Here is a 16009-nt window from a genome sequence, read left to right on the forward strand (position 1 = left end):
CCCCTTTGTCCTACTCCTAATGGGGAACTAGCTACTTATTACATTATTTAAAAGTCTTAAAATGTAATTTATTTGATTCATCAGGTACATCTCTTTACTTACCTACTTTTTTACTTACCTATACTCACCAGGGAGTCGTTGGGGAGGCATCCTAACTAGATGCCCGAGCCACCTCATCTGGTTCCTCTCAACGCGGAGGAGCAGATCTTCTCACCCTGACCGAGCTTCTCACCCTATTTCTAAGGGAGAGCCCAGCCACCCTACGGAGGTAACTAATTTCGGGCACTTGTACCCGCAATATTGTTTTGTCAGTCACTACCCAAAGATGAGGGTAGGAACAAAGATGGACTTGGATTTGGAGGTGCTGATTCTCATCCAGGCCGCTTCACACTCAGCACCAAACTGATCCAGTGAGAGTCTGATGAAGCCAACAGAACCCTCCTCTCCAGTACCCCAGAATAGACATTACCAGGGAGGCTGAGGAGTGTGATCCCCCTATAGTTGGAACACACCCTCCGGTCCCCCTTCTTAAAAAGAGGGACCACCACCCCAGTCTGCCAATCCAGAGGTACTACCCCCGATGTCCACGCGATGCTGCAGAGTCGTGTCAACCATGACAGCCCCACAACATCCAGGGCCTTGAGGAACTCGAGGTGGATCTCATCCACCCCCAGGGCCCTGCCACCAAGGAGCTTTTTGACCACCTCGGCAACCTCAGCCCCAGAAATAGGAGAGCCCACACCCACCAGGTTTAGGTCTAGGGGCCCCCAGGGCTCCCCTCATGGGCTCATCAAGAGCCATGGTGACAGAGTGCTGGTTTCTTGGCCTCTGGTGGTACAAAACAGCCATCACAACGTCGGCAGGGGTTTCAGCCCCATCCTCCCAGTAAAGATGTAGCCCAAGGAAAGTGCCCCCTCAAAGGTTCGGGACCTTAGGCCCATGCCCCTTAGTGGTGGGTGGATGGCTGCAGCAACAACAGAGTTTCAGACCCTTGGGTACTGGCTACATATTTAAAAAAGAACGTAAAAAAAAAGATTAACGAAAGAATACATTTGTCTTTCTTACCTTTACAGTCATAACAGTGAAGTCTTGTTTTTTTTCCCCTTTGCTGCCCAACACCCATTTATCCAAAGCGAATCTTGTCTTTTGGTCCAAATTATGTTTTGAGTCCTCTCTTGTTTGCATTATAGAGAGAGAGAGAGAGAGAAAAAAAAACTTCTGGTTGTTACGCTTCTCAACCTTACCCAACTCTCCCACAGGGGAAAGTAGGTCTGCCTTCTTTGTGTCCCATGAGGGCACTCAAAGTCTATACTGCACAGGCTCAATCTCTGAGATGCACATTTGTGACACGTTTTGGCCGTGAAGCAGTGCTCTGTGACTAAGTAGCAATGTGCTGCAGTTTTGTTGTGAAATGTGTTCCTATTAACACCTTTGGACTACAAAACAACAAACAAAAGGGCTAAGTTAATCAGAGCTAGGACTGTAGCTTATCTATCAATGCTTTTTGTATGATTTTAAGGATGCACCCCATAGTAGATATTATGATGGCCTACGGTATAAACTACAAGTGAGACTGGTGCAACGCTGGATTGTGCATGCAGGAAGCTGTTATTACTGCTAGCCACAGTGGCATAATAGGTGTCAATTAACTGAAATTAATTGGTTACTTTGTTTATGGTTGATTCATTCATAAATGTTTTTGCCACATTCTTTATTAGGATTTGATAACTTTACAACTTTACTTGCGTTACTTAAATGGCACCATATGAAAAGTTTAGAGAGACATCACTCTGATGAAACTGCAAATTAATAGACTTAAACTGTTTTTTTGTTAGGGGTCACAGGTTAAAAAGGTGGGGAGTCACCAATTTTAACTTTAACTCTTATCTGCCACATATCTTTTTTGCCACTAGTAACAACAGCTCTTAAAAATTTTGCGAAACAAAAAGTGCAATACTTCCCTCTGAAATATTGTGGAGTAGAAGTATAAATGATCAGAAAGCGTCAAAATTGTATAGTACTTCAGTAAATGTAGTTTGTTACATTCCACCACACATTCAAAGTCTGCAGTTGGATAAAAGCTCATGATTTGCACACAGGCACTGAAACAGTACCACATCAAATGGTTTATATTGTTTTTTATTAAAACTTGAACCCTGATTTTCCCTTTAACTTCACAGGACTGTGCAGCCAGAGTTTGCTCAAAACCAGAGAGCTTTATCTTATAGTGGAGATGCCAAAGTTTCCAAAGATACCACGAGTCAGTATGTCATACTGAATTTTGAGGAGAAAAAAGATGCAGAAAATATTTACAATTTACCATAGTGTAGATATATGAAGCATCAGTACATCTCCCAATATATTTGTTGTCTTTGAGTACATCTTATCTTGTTTTGTTTTGTCTGTAAGTTTCTTCACATTCAAAACATATTTTCTCCCACTTGGGGGTGCTCGAACTCTATCATTGATATCTTTTGCCAAGAATTATGGCACCCAGCCTAACTTGCCTGTTCACCAGACCGAAGGAGTTACAGGAAATCATGTGGTTGCCGGCTTTCACAATGAAAGTGCCTCACAGAAGCACTAGGAGTGCTGTGACTCTCCCTAATCCTCTTCATCACAACTCTGTTTTAAATAGATGTCAACCCCCCCCCCCGCCTGAGACACTTATATATCACAGCTTATACATCAGAATCATTGTTACTTTGTCTATTTACTATCGTGTATTTGAAATGAGTTGAATTATGGCAGTCAGCCTGCCGTTGCCCATTCACAAGACTGAGAAATTACAGGAAATCATGTGATTGCCGGCTTTCACTGTAAAAATGCCTCATAGAAGCACTTGGAGTGCTGTTACTCTCCCTAATATTCTTCATCACAACTCTGGTCTATTAAATAGATTATGTCACCCTCCAGCATGAGACACTTAACTGTCCTGGTGAATGCTCAGATCTCAGAATCACTGTCACTTTACTATCTATTACTATCTATTTACTATCCACTGTTTCAGTCTCTTCAAACCTTCTGCTTAATATACATGCCTTATATGTCTGGTGATCCATGCAATCTAAAATAAAATACAGTCTGTGGTTAAATTGATGTCTCTGTCAACATACCAGCAACTTAGGGTAAGTGCACTTTTTTTTGCATTCATGTGGTCTTTTGGTTGACACACTGTGGTTTCCTATAGTCACGCACATCACAAGTGGCCCTAGAACATAAAGTCTATACTGTTCAAAGAACTGAAAGCACTTCTATATAATACTGCTGCTGATAACCACTTCTCAAACCACTGTGGTTTTTTATGTCAGGGCTTTTTTTTTAACACAGAGGATTCATTTCTGCTTTGTTGCTCTAGATGGCAGTCAAACCCAATGATTCCACCTCTAGCTGTGACTTTAGCACCAGTGAGGGGATTTCAAATGTGCCAGTTTGATTAATTCCGAGAAATCACATGACTGTTGGTAGAAATGCCAGACACAACCGACTGCGGCACTGCTACCCCGCCTTAAAACCTGTTGTTTTTTTAACTGACAGAGGATCAGTCTCTGTCTCTGCAACTTTGCTCTCCGAGCTCAAAAACTGACATCAGATCAGTGTTTTAGAGTTACCTTTGTTCACAAGCCGGGACTTCCCTCAACTAATCATGGGATGTTTTTTTCTTTGTCATTAACCGAGGAAACCACACATCAACTACTTCAAATAATCTTGCGCCGCAATAAATGTTGCAAATGTTTCACTCCCTGAAAGTCAGGGGATTCACAAAACAATAATCGGGGGTTTACCTTGCTATAAAACAATACAAAACCTCTCACTGGCTTAGTTAAAACTGCCCTCACAGAGGACACATACACTGCTCCTATCACCTCAGGAATAAAAGCAAGACAGTATATCTCATCTTCCATTTTGTCCTTAAGTGAGTTCATTTTTCAACCACCTGCCAAACAAAAAGTGATGAGGTGTGGAAAAGAAGCTACAATGGTGTCATTTATGTTGTGCTTTGTGCTGCATCAGTTACTTTATTACTTTTGATTTAGAGAGGAGAAGAGAAGCAAGTATGATGTTAGAGTGACGCTAATCGGTCAAGTGACTCCTTTTCTTCCCAACGTAACTTTACTTCTGTTTCATTTTAGTGCTGTGAACATGCAGCGTCTAATCCACAGCACTTAATTATTGTTTGTTTATAAAAACATAAAAACACAATACAAAATATTAAATAGGCTGCAGATTTTAAAAAGTCACTATTTTGATTCTTTTGCACCTGACCTAATTAAGCGATGCCTGTTTTCATGGCTCATGAACTAAATCAGTTGTAGGGAATAAGATGTAAGTGTGTGGAGTGGATATTTGCAGGATAGCTGGCACTATGACACTGAAAAATCTGATTTGGTGGAAGGAAAAGATATAATGAAAAAAAGGGTTAGGGTTAGGGTTAAAAACTTTTGTACTTAACAAAACAGAGGTGCTTATGATCGGCCCTGAACACCTCCATAATCAAGTCCAGCCACTGCTCTGTCCCCTTGTTCCAAATACTGCACTGCCAAGAGCCTGGATGTTATCTTTGACAGTGAGCTAAGCTTTGGATAACTGACAAAAAACAGGTATAATCATATTTCTACCAACAAGAGCAATGTTATCTTTCAGCATTACAGAGATTACTGTTCATGCTTTTATTTACTCATGCCTGGACTCTTGTGACACCTTGTATACCTGCCTCAGTGCCCGAGCTGCAGCTCAGCTTCAGACTGTGCAAAACTCTGCAGCCAGACTTTGAAGAGTTAGACTAAACACTCTTCTTACATCATCTCATTGTAGCTTCCTTGCACTGATCTTACTCATGACTTATATAGCGTTATATAGATAGGTGGAAAAGTGAATAGTGAACTCTAATAGGGGAACTTTTTGTGCCTAAGTGACAAATGTGGACAACCATTTTTGGAATTAGTCCAGTATTCAGTAAGGTCACTTCAGACAGCAGCTGCCAAACGGGCTGCAGTGTAATCCTTTGGGCCAATAGTGTCAATATACATCCACTATAAGTGCTCGTTTTTGCCACTGACAGGCTCAGATTGTTATTATGTGTTTGACAACATTATGGAGAGGCCCATACAGAGAAATCAAATGTTTTTATTTACTTTTCACTTCAGTTTGTTTTTGTGTCTTGAAGTATTGCTCAAGGAAGTCACAAGCTTTGAAATCTTACCATCTTAAAAAGATGGAGTAATAGGGTCCAGAAAAAAATACTGAAGTCAATACCCTTTAACTCCTTACTGGGCCTCTGAGCTGCAGGGTCAGGCCTATTAGCTGTTGCAGTCTAGGTTAAGCCTTTTCTGTAGGGGCACCCCTAGCTTCTGTGTTGCCGACACGGTTTCTGGGGGGCGGGAGGGGGGGGGGGTCCTTTTTATATTTCTAATTGGATTTTTGTGTTAATTATTATTGAAAAGACACAAGTGTGAGTAAAGTCCGTGTGACTCCATCAACATCTACTTGTGCTGTCAAAATGTTCTCGGTGAAGGCCAGACTAAAACCAACCACTGATTGTTTGATTGTTTGTCTGGATATAATCATTATTCAAATGTCTAAAATGGTCATATAAACTTTACAAAAAACATGCACACATTCCTATTTTTGTGATATAACAATGTGTGTGGCAGATGTATTGAATCTTATCAAATATATCCTTGTGACTGCAAATCTAAAAGAGAAAGAGAGTGAAAAACCAAAATGCTTTCGGTCACAAGACTTGGGCTTGGCTGTGGCCTGGTTGAGTCAGGTTACACAATGGTAAACACATTAGAGAAAGTGAAAGAAAGAAAGAAGAGAAGGGACTTTCCAGTCAGGCATAGTTGGTGGTGGTATGGTATGGTGCATAACCGGTTAGGCAAACACTTGCACATCCAAAGATACACTTCGGTGGATGCAGTATTTAGAATATAGGTGCAGGTAAAGGTTGAGGTTTGAGGGTGATACACCACAGTGATAAATACAGAGGGTCACATGTTTAACCTTACCATGCACGCTGTCAGCCATTTTGTTTAGACGCTGCAGGTATCATCCTAAGATGGCGGCAGCTCTCAGCATAGGTGTTTCTACCTTCATCCTGTTGCCTTTTTAACACACAGGCAGTGGTTACGAAGGCTGATGGGAAGCAGCCAAGTTTTGTTGATGAGTCACCGTGCCGGAAATACAGCGTCTATCTCCACACTGGGAGGTTTTTAGGAACAGTGAGAAACAATGTTGTTTTCAGTTTGACCGCCACATATTTTATTAGGTCATTCAGGGGAATTTGCAAAGCTTTCATAAGCACCACATCAGTTTTATCCCACGGAGGAGGAGCCCTCAGTTGATGTAAAGACATGAAATGAGTTGGTCCGAATTTGGAAACATTTGTGTAACATGCACATGTGCAGCAAAACAAATATATAGAGAGTTACATAAGGGACAAATAATTCTTGAACTTCACTCTGTGTTGTTAGTGTTATATTTCAATGCCAATGTTGGAATTATGCCGCTTCTTCCTGCAGTTTGGGTCAACATATCATGCCCATATTTCTATAAATCACTCTGAGACACTTGCACATGCAACAGCTCTGCAATTGCATGTCAATACAGTTGCTTAGGGCACTGATAAGAAAATACTTGTACATAATACCTTAAACAAATCTTGTAATCCAGCAGCAATGAGCACCTACACTGTCTGAAACAGATTACTTTGGTCACAGAAGTCTCGACAAAATTGTGACACATTGCCTAACCTGAGCTTGATCTTTGTTGACAGAGGGTGCTGATTTAAGAGAAGAGACTTTACAGCTTGGCAGTGTGGCGGTGCAGTGGTATGGTGCATAACTGGTTAGGCAAAACTAACAGTGAGCACATCCAAATACACACACAGACTGATAAAGTATTTAGAATACAGGTGCAGACCGAGGTTTGAGGAAGCACATTTTTCTTTTCTTATACACCACAGTGATAGATACAGCCACAGGGTCACTATGTTGTCTTTCATTCGCTTTGATGCGCTACGCTTTCTACCTAACTTTGCACACTGTCACCCATTTTGTGTTTAGGTGCTGCAGGTTTCACTGTAAGATGGCGGCAGCGCCCAGTATTTGTCTTTCCACCTTTGTTTTTTTCCTCTTGCCTTTGCGTCTCACAAGCGGGACACAATTACTGATGGGAAGCGGCCAAGTTTTACTGATGAGTCAGCGTGCCAGACATACAGATTGAATCTCAAAATTGTCAGTTATTTTTAGGAACGAGGAAAAACAGTTTGGTTTTCAGTTTGACCACCACAGGATAAGCCAACTTTTTTCAAAAGGAAAAAAAAGTCTGCTAGACTTCATTCAAGTATATTTATATTGTTGGTTGTGCAAGAAAAAGTTACATGAGGGACACATTATTCTTGAACTTCACCTGCTTTGAGAAACATTTTCTTACATTTTTCTTTCTTAAAAGTGTAATGTCTTAATATCAGTGTGGGATTTATGCTGCTTCCTCCTGCAGTTTGGATTGACGTATCATGCCCATATTTGTATGAACCACTCTGAGATACATGCACATGCACTTGCAGAGCAGTTGCATGTCAGTACAGTTGCTTAGTGAAATGTGAATTTAAAAAAGAAAACGCAAATAACATTGGGCACTGATATGTGCCTCTGTGTATAAAACCTTTTAAAGATACATTGCGGCTAACTTGGATAATCTAATCCAAATTCGCCGCTAATCCAGGTGCAATGAGCCGCTAACTTGTCTGAAACACACGACTTTGGTCACCATTTTGTGGACACATAGAAATCTCAACAAAATGGCGACCAATGTCGCCTAATCTGAACAGGATTTTTGTCGATAGAGGGTGTTGGTGTGTTGACAAAATGCTGTCTATCACTTCTCTGTGCCTTTGATGTTTATGACGCAAATCAACAGGCAACTTTCCACAAAGCATCACAACCAGAAACAAAAACTATGTTGGTTGTCAGGGACTTTCCAGGTCAGTTCAGACAATAAAACCCAACCCACCATCAAAATGCTCTCAGGTACAAAAATCAAAAGGCATCAGTGCATAATAAGTATGCATAACAATTATAACAAATGTGCAAACATGTTCATTTATACATTTCATAGAAGTAATTTGTTTCTCTTCAATTTTTCTTCCTACAGTAAAATATTCACCACATTTAAAACACTTTTTTTTTTATAAAACCTTATAAAATTTGCCCAAGGAACTGATAACTTAAATAAAATACACTATATATTTGTATGCTGCAAGTACCTGCAATCTTGCTCTATACTTTGTTTTTTCAAATAAAGTTTCACTGATGATCTGGCTGAAGTCATCTGAGGTCATTGACAATGATCCAAAATGTCTGATTAATCTTTTATTTGGGGCATATCCATGAAGCAACCTTTGGCCGTTTCGATCATAAATGAAGGTTTATGGTGTGTTTTTTTGACCAACTTTTATTCAGCTTTGAGAAATACAAGGACATGAAATTTAAAAAAGATTTTAAAAAAAGAAACACTCATTAACAGTGTTTTATGAATTAACAATTATACAATTTTAGGAAGTTTAATTCTATTTTTCAATGAAACGAGTGATTGCATTTTCTGTGTTCAACTGCAAATGTAATTTCTGCAAGATAAATAAGAATAAATGTGTACTAGTAACACATTTGTAAAGGTGCTTTTTAGATCTCATACAGAATACTGAATATATTCTCTGAAAAAACATGTTTAAGTTTCACTATTTATACACAACAATCCGAACTCAATATTTACACAAACTCCAACATGTTCTTACACATTTTTATCAGGTTAAGTGCTGTTGGTTAAACTAATGCAGCCCAGTCACGACTCTCACAGTATAACAAGCATCAGCTCAGTAACAGTAGTTTGTCACTGTGGCGAGTTTCCCTCAGTGAAGAGCTTCTCTCTCAGTTTGTAGTAGCTCCCCTTCATGTCCATCAACTCCTGGTGAGTCCCTCGCTCCTGAACTCTGCCGTCACCGACCACAACAATCTGATCTGCCTTCTCAATGGTCTTCAGCCGATGGGCGATCACCAGCAGCGTCTGGTTGGGACAGCTAGCCAGGGACTGCTGAACCTGTGCACAGCGAGTGAGAGCAATACTTATTATCCTACATCCAGGTAGTATCTGTCTTTTTTAGGTGCAAGCAGAGCTAAAGGATGTCAGAAGAAACATTTAGATAATTATTTAATATCTTCAGTGATATAAGCTTTTTTTTTTTGTTGTTGCAAAGGGGCACCTTGCAACCTTGTAGTTCAGTTGCCCAATTCAGAAACATATTATTACTAATTAGATTTTAAAGGAATATAAATAATAAAAGAAGAGCAATATTATGTAAATACTGAAAATGCATATGACTAACTGTCAGCGAACAAACACAGTGCTGTGACTGCAAACATTGTTTTTCATTTCTTTTAACCACTATGCATATATAACTGAGGCTAAATGTGTCTTAAATTTCATAGCTTGCAATGTAACTATTCCCACATTTCTTGCAATATTGATGTTGAGAGGAGACATTTTTTAGATGTCCAACACCTTTAAATGATGATGATGATTTTTGAGGCAAATTACTTCTGAAAGTTGACATGTTTTCCTTTTTCATTTTGAGCTCTAACAAACAACATGGAATGATCTGATTTTCATCAATCAGATCTTGATTATCTTGCTCAAAACTCTAAGACAGATATGTTTTTTCTCACATTGCTTGGTTTCATTCGGGCAGTTCTTTGATTGATTTGAATGATTACCTGACCAATGACATGAGTAGTTTTACACTTCTGCTGCACTTCCTCTATACAGTATATCTACTAAATACTGACTTTATGTTTTACTGGTGCATATTTGCGGATACATGTTAATGGATTAATTGGCTCAAATGGTACAAGAGGCTTCAGATCTCCATCCACATATACCAAACACATCATTAGACACAGCAGTTTTAAAAGATGTAGCTTGCCTTATTTTCACACTCAGCGTCCAGAGAGCTGGTAATTTCATCCAGAATGAGGACCTGTGGCTGTCTGACCAGAGCTCGAGCGATGGCGATCCGCTGCCGCTCACTCTTGGACAACTGGCTGCCACTTTCACCCACCTCTGAGAAGTGGATAATATTATAAAAAGATTCAGATTTGAGTTGTTAAATACAAATTTAAAAAGACAGTCAGATGCAGGTGATCAGAACTAACCCCTCAAAATACTGCATGTGTTTATTTAGCCTGTATTATGCACAAGTAGATTTTATAGAAATGTTTAAAACAATCAGCAGTCTTGTTCTCTAAATGACATTTTGTGCCCTAATTCACTAAACTTTCCTCTAACATCTAAAGCAGGTGTCTATCTGATCACCGAGCCATGTAAAACAGCATGAGGGGCGGTTATATCTGTTTACCCGTATCATAGCCTTTCTCCAGTTGCTGAATAAAGTCGTGGGCGTTGGCTTTGCGTGCTGCTTCCTGGATCTCTTCCATTGAGCATTCATCAAGCCCGTAGGCGATGTTATGTCTGATAGAGCCAGAGAAAAGCACAGGCTCCTGGCTCACCACAGCGATCTGTCAAACATACTCTCATTAGCTTGACTGAATGAAATATACATGTTTTACATCAATTGAATTCACTCAAATCTATCTGTGAAAGTCAGTTTTATTCAATTTTATGATAACACCTGCCAAATCATTATTATTTTTGGACATTTTTTTGCCTTTTTTGTAGATAGTCAGTTACATAGAGGCCAACAGGAAACAAGGGGGGAGAGAGAGAGAGAGAGATAGGTATGACATGCAACAAAGGTCCCTAGCTGGACTCAGGGTGGCTATGCTGGCATGTGCTGTAACCACTCGGCTGCGACCACACCTGCAAAATCCACAGATTTCGAACTCAACAGTGAACTGGGAGGAAAAATGGGACTTGTGGGAACTATTGGGTTAAGTGTGTGACCTTGATGCATTCGGCTGTGGATTTAATGTTTATGGGTGAAGGGAAAATATTATACAATATACAGTCCTAGCCAAAAGTTTGGAGATACTCTCTCAGTGTGTCCAAACTTTTGACAGGTATTGTATATCTTCCAGCCAGTCTACTTTTGATCAATACACTGTATTGCTGTCAGGGGCAGATTTAGGAGTCGACAAGTTTGGAGAACACCCCAAAACACAGCTCGTTGAAGCCACTGTTTAGAAAAACGGACTTTAACCAGATTTAAAAAAGAAAAGAAAAAAAGATTCATGACTTTGAGAAAACATTCGGGGCCCTAAAACCCACCTTTTAGCTCCGCCCCTGATTGCTGTTTAACTGATAAAATAATTATCTCTGCTTCTTTCACCTTTTTTATATGATTGATGAATGAAAGTTGGACCAATTTCAAAATAGATAGAGATGAAAAATCAGACACAGAACCTCCCCTGCAAAGAACAATGTTTAATCCTGAGAAAAGAAACTGAAGTTTTATGTTTTCGTTTGGACATTACCTTCCTGTGGAGGAAACGGTGTTCATAGGATTTCAGCGGCTCATTGTCAAATAGGATTTCTCCATCCTGTGGCTCGTAGTATCGCTCCAGGAGACTCACACAGGTGCTTTTTCCTTCTCCAGATGGACCCACCAGAGCTGTCATCTGACCTGGCTTCAGCTCCAAAGAAAAGTCCTGAAACAAGGAGATAACAGAGCTTCTAATAACACAGTATGACTACAATATATCCCATGTATCCAGTGAGGGATATAGGAACCTTTAATCTATGTTTCTGTTTACTGTACATTTTAAATACTTGGAGGGGAAATCCTGAATTAAAAAAAAACCCTTTAACTCATCACTTTACATTCCCATCTTGTTTTTTTTCTCATTTCATTGCATTTTTTTTCACGAGCCACTCAATTTGAAACCAAAGAGCTCAGATCTCACCTTCAGCACTGTCTTTTGGGGGCATGAAGGGTAGGCAAAGGTAAGATGGCGGAAGCTGACATGTCCTTTCAGCTGATCAGGTGTGAGTTTTCCCTCCGTGTTGACCTGAGGCTTTCGATCCAGTAACTCAAACACTTTGCCAGCAGCCCCCACTGAGTTCAGCATGTCACCAAAGATGTAGGTGAGAGTCTGGAAGGTGGCGATAATAGGACAGGGTTAGGACAACAATCACTTATCAAGAGTGCCTAGAGGAGAGTTGTAGTTTGTAAAATATAAGTTACATAAGGAATCAGAAGTCATCCAGACCTCTGTGGTTGTTCGGCACAAGTATGAGTTTAAAGTTTGTTTGTTTTTTGCTCTGAGGGGCTGGATTAACCTTTTAGAGGATTACAGTGTCTATACTCTTAATTTATTTTTAAAGTAGTCTCGAAGATTTTACCTTTTAATTTCCCTGAATTTAAATTTTTCACACTAAAAATATGTGAGCTTGTTAAAACCAAGCAGTTGTAAATGGGTCTCTACTAATTTAGCATTACTCTACTATTACTGTAACTCTTATGGTGCAGCTGGGCTTTGAGGACTGGTTTTACTGTTCTCCTTTGTGTCCCCTCCCCTGTGTGTGTGTGTGTGTGTGTGTGTGTGTGTGTGTGTGTGTGTGTGTGTGTGTGTGTGTGTGTGTGTGTGCGTGTGCGTGTGTGTGTGTGTGCAAGTCTGCCTGCCCCTGCTCCTCCCCATCCTCCTCACCCTCAGTGTGCCATTAAACTCCCTTTACCACTCTATCTGTTGTCTCTGTGTCTACTTCTTGGTCCACATACAAACTCCTAACATAACAATAAGACTGTCTAACTCACAATGGTCAGTTTAAAAAAAGTATCCAAATCAATGAAGCAGAGCCACAACTACATTACCCACAATACAGCTTAACCTCTGATAGTTCGGTAAGAGATTCTGGTGTATTATACTAGTACTGGCTGATGCAGCCTTGAGTCACTAGCCTGAAGCAGAGAAGAGGAGTGGACTGCAGAGGTTGGGTAGCCTTAACAAAGTGACATTGCTTGAGGTAATTTATCAGACTTCATACAGCTCTCCCTGAGCTCACAAGTCTTTATTCTGTTTTTTCACATACAAGACCCAAGACTAGCCTGTGATGTGTGAAATTTTTGCATATCTCCGATAATTTATTTAAATGTAATGTGCTTTTTTTCTAATATTGCATGGCCATGAGTTTTACTTAATTATAATTTGTATTGCCAAACTACTAAACCTTTTGTTAAACTTGCAATCACCAGCCATGAGAAGATAATACAGATAATAACTTATAATATAATAATAATAATATTTTCATACCCTGATATTGTCTCCAAGGTCTGACTGATAGAGGATGAAGGAAACCAGGTTGCCAGTGGTCATTTGTCCTCTGCGGATGAACAGCCTGCCATAGTACAATATGAAGACCTGCATGCCCAAACCTGTCAACTACACACATACACACACACACACACACACACACGCACTATAATAAATACAGTGAAATGAAGAGAGAAGTTGTGAGAGGCTCAACGCCACCTGATCTCCATAAACCACAATTTCACAAAAAATTACGAACTTCTCACCCTCCTTGCGAGCAGGTAAACAGCTGTAACAGCGTCACGGCGGGTTTTGAGGGTATGTGTTTCCATCAAATGGTTGTCATAGCGTCGGGCTTCATGTTTTTCTGTATTAAAGCTCCGTACCACACGAATACCAGATACTACCTCACTTGCTGAGTCATTTGTCTGAGCCATTGAGTCTTGCACTGCCAGGGACAACCGCTGAGGAAGGAATATACATCTCACTTTCAATTCATCTCAATCTTTAATGAAATGTATTTACATTCATTTTAAGGAGATTTTGATCTTTTGTTTACATGATTAAAAACTATTGGCATTATGATGAGTTAAAATGCCTGAGTAGTAATAGTGTTTTGCTAATTGATATTAAAAATATTTTTCAGTGTGATTTCAGTGTTTATCCAACATCTGTTATTAACCTTCTTGTACCTGGTAGTGTGTGTCATAGATGTTTTGTATGAGGCCAGTAATGGGCGTCTCCATCAACACGAGGAATGTGAGCTTCCATGAAAGGTTCATCATCAGAGAAATCATGCCCAGCGTCTTGATGAATGTCCTCAGCAGCACGTTGACGTTCAGGCACACTGTTCTCCCCATCAGGTTGGTGTCTCTAGACAACCTGGATGTGATTTCACCTGCACACAAAAAAGAGTGGAAATTAGTCTCTTCTTTCTCATTTAGTCCTGCTCTATTTATACCTCTCTCTCCTCATCCTGTCTTAGTATGTGCAGCTCGAACTGTCTTGTCCTGTATTATTTTATTCATGCATGTCCTGTCCTTACCTGACTTAATCTGTCCTTTATGCACACTAAGATATTATATAGCATAACTGAATGTTGTACTATAAGAGCCTTACCTGTCTTTATGGTCTCAAAGAATCCAATTTCCTGTTTGGTCAAAGCCTCAAACAGCTTGACTTTCATTCTGCATGTGAAGGCACTGATGGCACAAAGTAAAACACCCCCTCTGCAGCCTGCACTCATGGAGCTAATCAATCAATAAAAAAAGAAAAAAGAAAGTGAGTTAGACATTACCAGTGAGACAAAAAAGGGTGAATGAATATGCAGAGAAGAATATTGTCCTATACCTTCCCAGAGAGTACAGGCCCATGAAGAGGAGTGCAGACAGGAATTCATTTGGCTGGTAATTACTGCCAAGGATGTCGATGACTCTCCCGGTGTAGAAGGGTATAAACATCTCACCTGAAGAGATATACACATGCAGGTACACACAATCAGACACATGTAGTGACATATCCAAACATCAGCATAGGCCATGAGCATCAGATAGGGTCTGCCGTCATCATCATGAATATGACTCTGTCTTTTGTTTTTATTCAGCCTGTAAAGTGTGCAGACTCTGAGTGATGTTGCACTATAAACACAATTAAATTACAGATTAAGTTATTTCAGTGAGAAAACCGACCAAGCAAGGCTAGTGTTTCTGAGCTGCAAATTTCAAAAATATGAATTCTAATCATTAAAATTACGTCTTTCTTCGATTTCTATCATTTGTACGTCCGTTTATTAACTTCCAAATGTATTGATGAAATGCAATATCATCATAATCATCATTACTCTGCAATATTTTCTTTGCATCACCACCACTTTCTTCTTCATCTGCTGTACTTACAGATAACAGCCAGCGAAAGGAACACAAACCCTCCAAACAGCATCAAATAGTAGGGTTTGTACAGCCAGAGGACTCTCATGAAAAGCACCCTGGACTTCTGCTTCTTCTCTTTACCGGCCGCCTCATCGTCGCTGTCCGGGATGGTGAGCTCCCAAAACAGCGCAGCAGCCAGCGACGCACCGGTGCACATCAGCCAGCAGCGCGCATCAGATAACAAGCCGCACTGACTCTCCTCATGGTAGAGCACCGAGATCCCGGTCTCAAACACCGCGGGCAGCACACTGTGCGCCGTTATAAAACGAATCAGGACCGGTTTGAAGTCTCCAAGAGTGAACAGAGTTACAGCAGTTAGAGCCAAGAACCGGAGACCCGCAGAGACCCATAAACGCGAAAGATGACCGAAGACGCCATATGTGGCTACAAATCCTGATGCGTAAAACAAAGAGAGGTCGACGAAGACTGCTGAAGTCAAAGCGACGACTTTACGAAATATTGTTGCTGTATTGTCTGCCATTTTGCCACTGGCAGCCTGTCCTCAAATGACCTGCGTTTCAGCGGGGACCGTGTTTTAGTTTTCAAACACTTTCAGTTTCGTTTTCTGGAAGCAACAGGGTTTCCCTTAAACCCCAACAGCTGAAAGACTAAAAACTGGAATAGGACAGTTGACTAGGAACTGTGTATGGGGTAATTAAAGGCTTATGGTTACACTTACACATGTAGGCTATTTCCCATTTATTATCAACATCATTTTCTTCCTAACTTACCTCAATCTCAACATAAAAACAGCTTCTGGAAGAATAATTCACTGTAAAAAGAGACAGAACCGTAAACCTTTCAACAAAGGGCTTT

General features: G+C 40.3%; 1 protein-coding gene across 1 annotated transcript; it reads right to left on the reverse strand.

Moving 5' to 3' along the window:
- Positions 1-8303: 8303 nt before the first annotated feature.
- tap2a (transporter associated with antigen processing, subunit type a) lies at positions 8304-15674 on the reverse strand. Its single transcript, XM_053334686.1, has 11 exons — positions 15161-15674; positions 14616-14730; positions 14385-14515; positions 13958-14163; positions 13532-13729; positions 13266-13394; positions 11919-12107; positions 11490-11663; positions 10415-10574; positions 9983-10119; positions 8304-9099 (listed from the first exon to the last, which is right to left on the reverse strand). Exons 1-11 carry the CDS (start codon positions 15672-15674, stop codon positions 8893-8895), a joined length of 2160 nt encoding a protein of 719 aa, XP_053190661.1. The 3' UTR covers positions 8304-8892.
- Positions 15675-16009: the final 335 nt, after the last annotated feature.

The sequence above is a fragment of the Scomber japonicus genome, chromosome 15, assembly GCF_027409825.1.
Source record: "Scomber japonicus isolate fScoJap1 chromosome 15, fScoJap1.pri, whole genome shotgun sequence".
Taxonomy (NCBI): domain Eukaryota; kingdom Metazoa; phylum Chordata; class Actinopteri; order Scombriformes; family Scombridae; genus Scomber; species Scomber japonicus.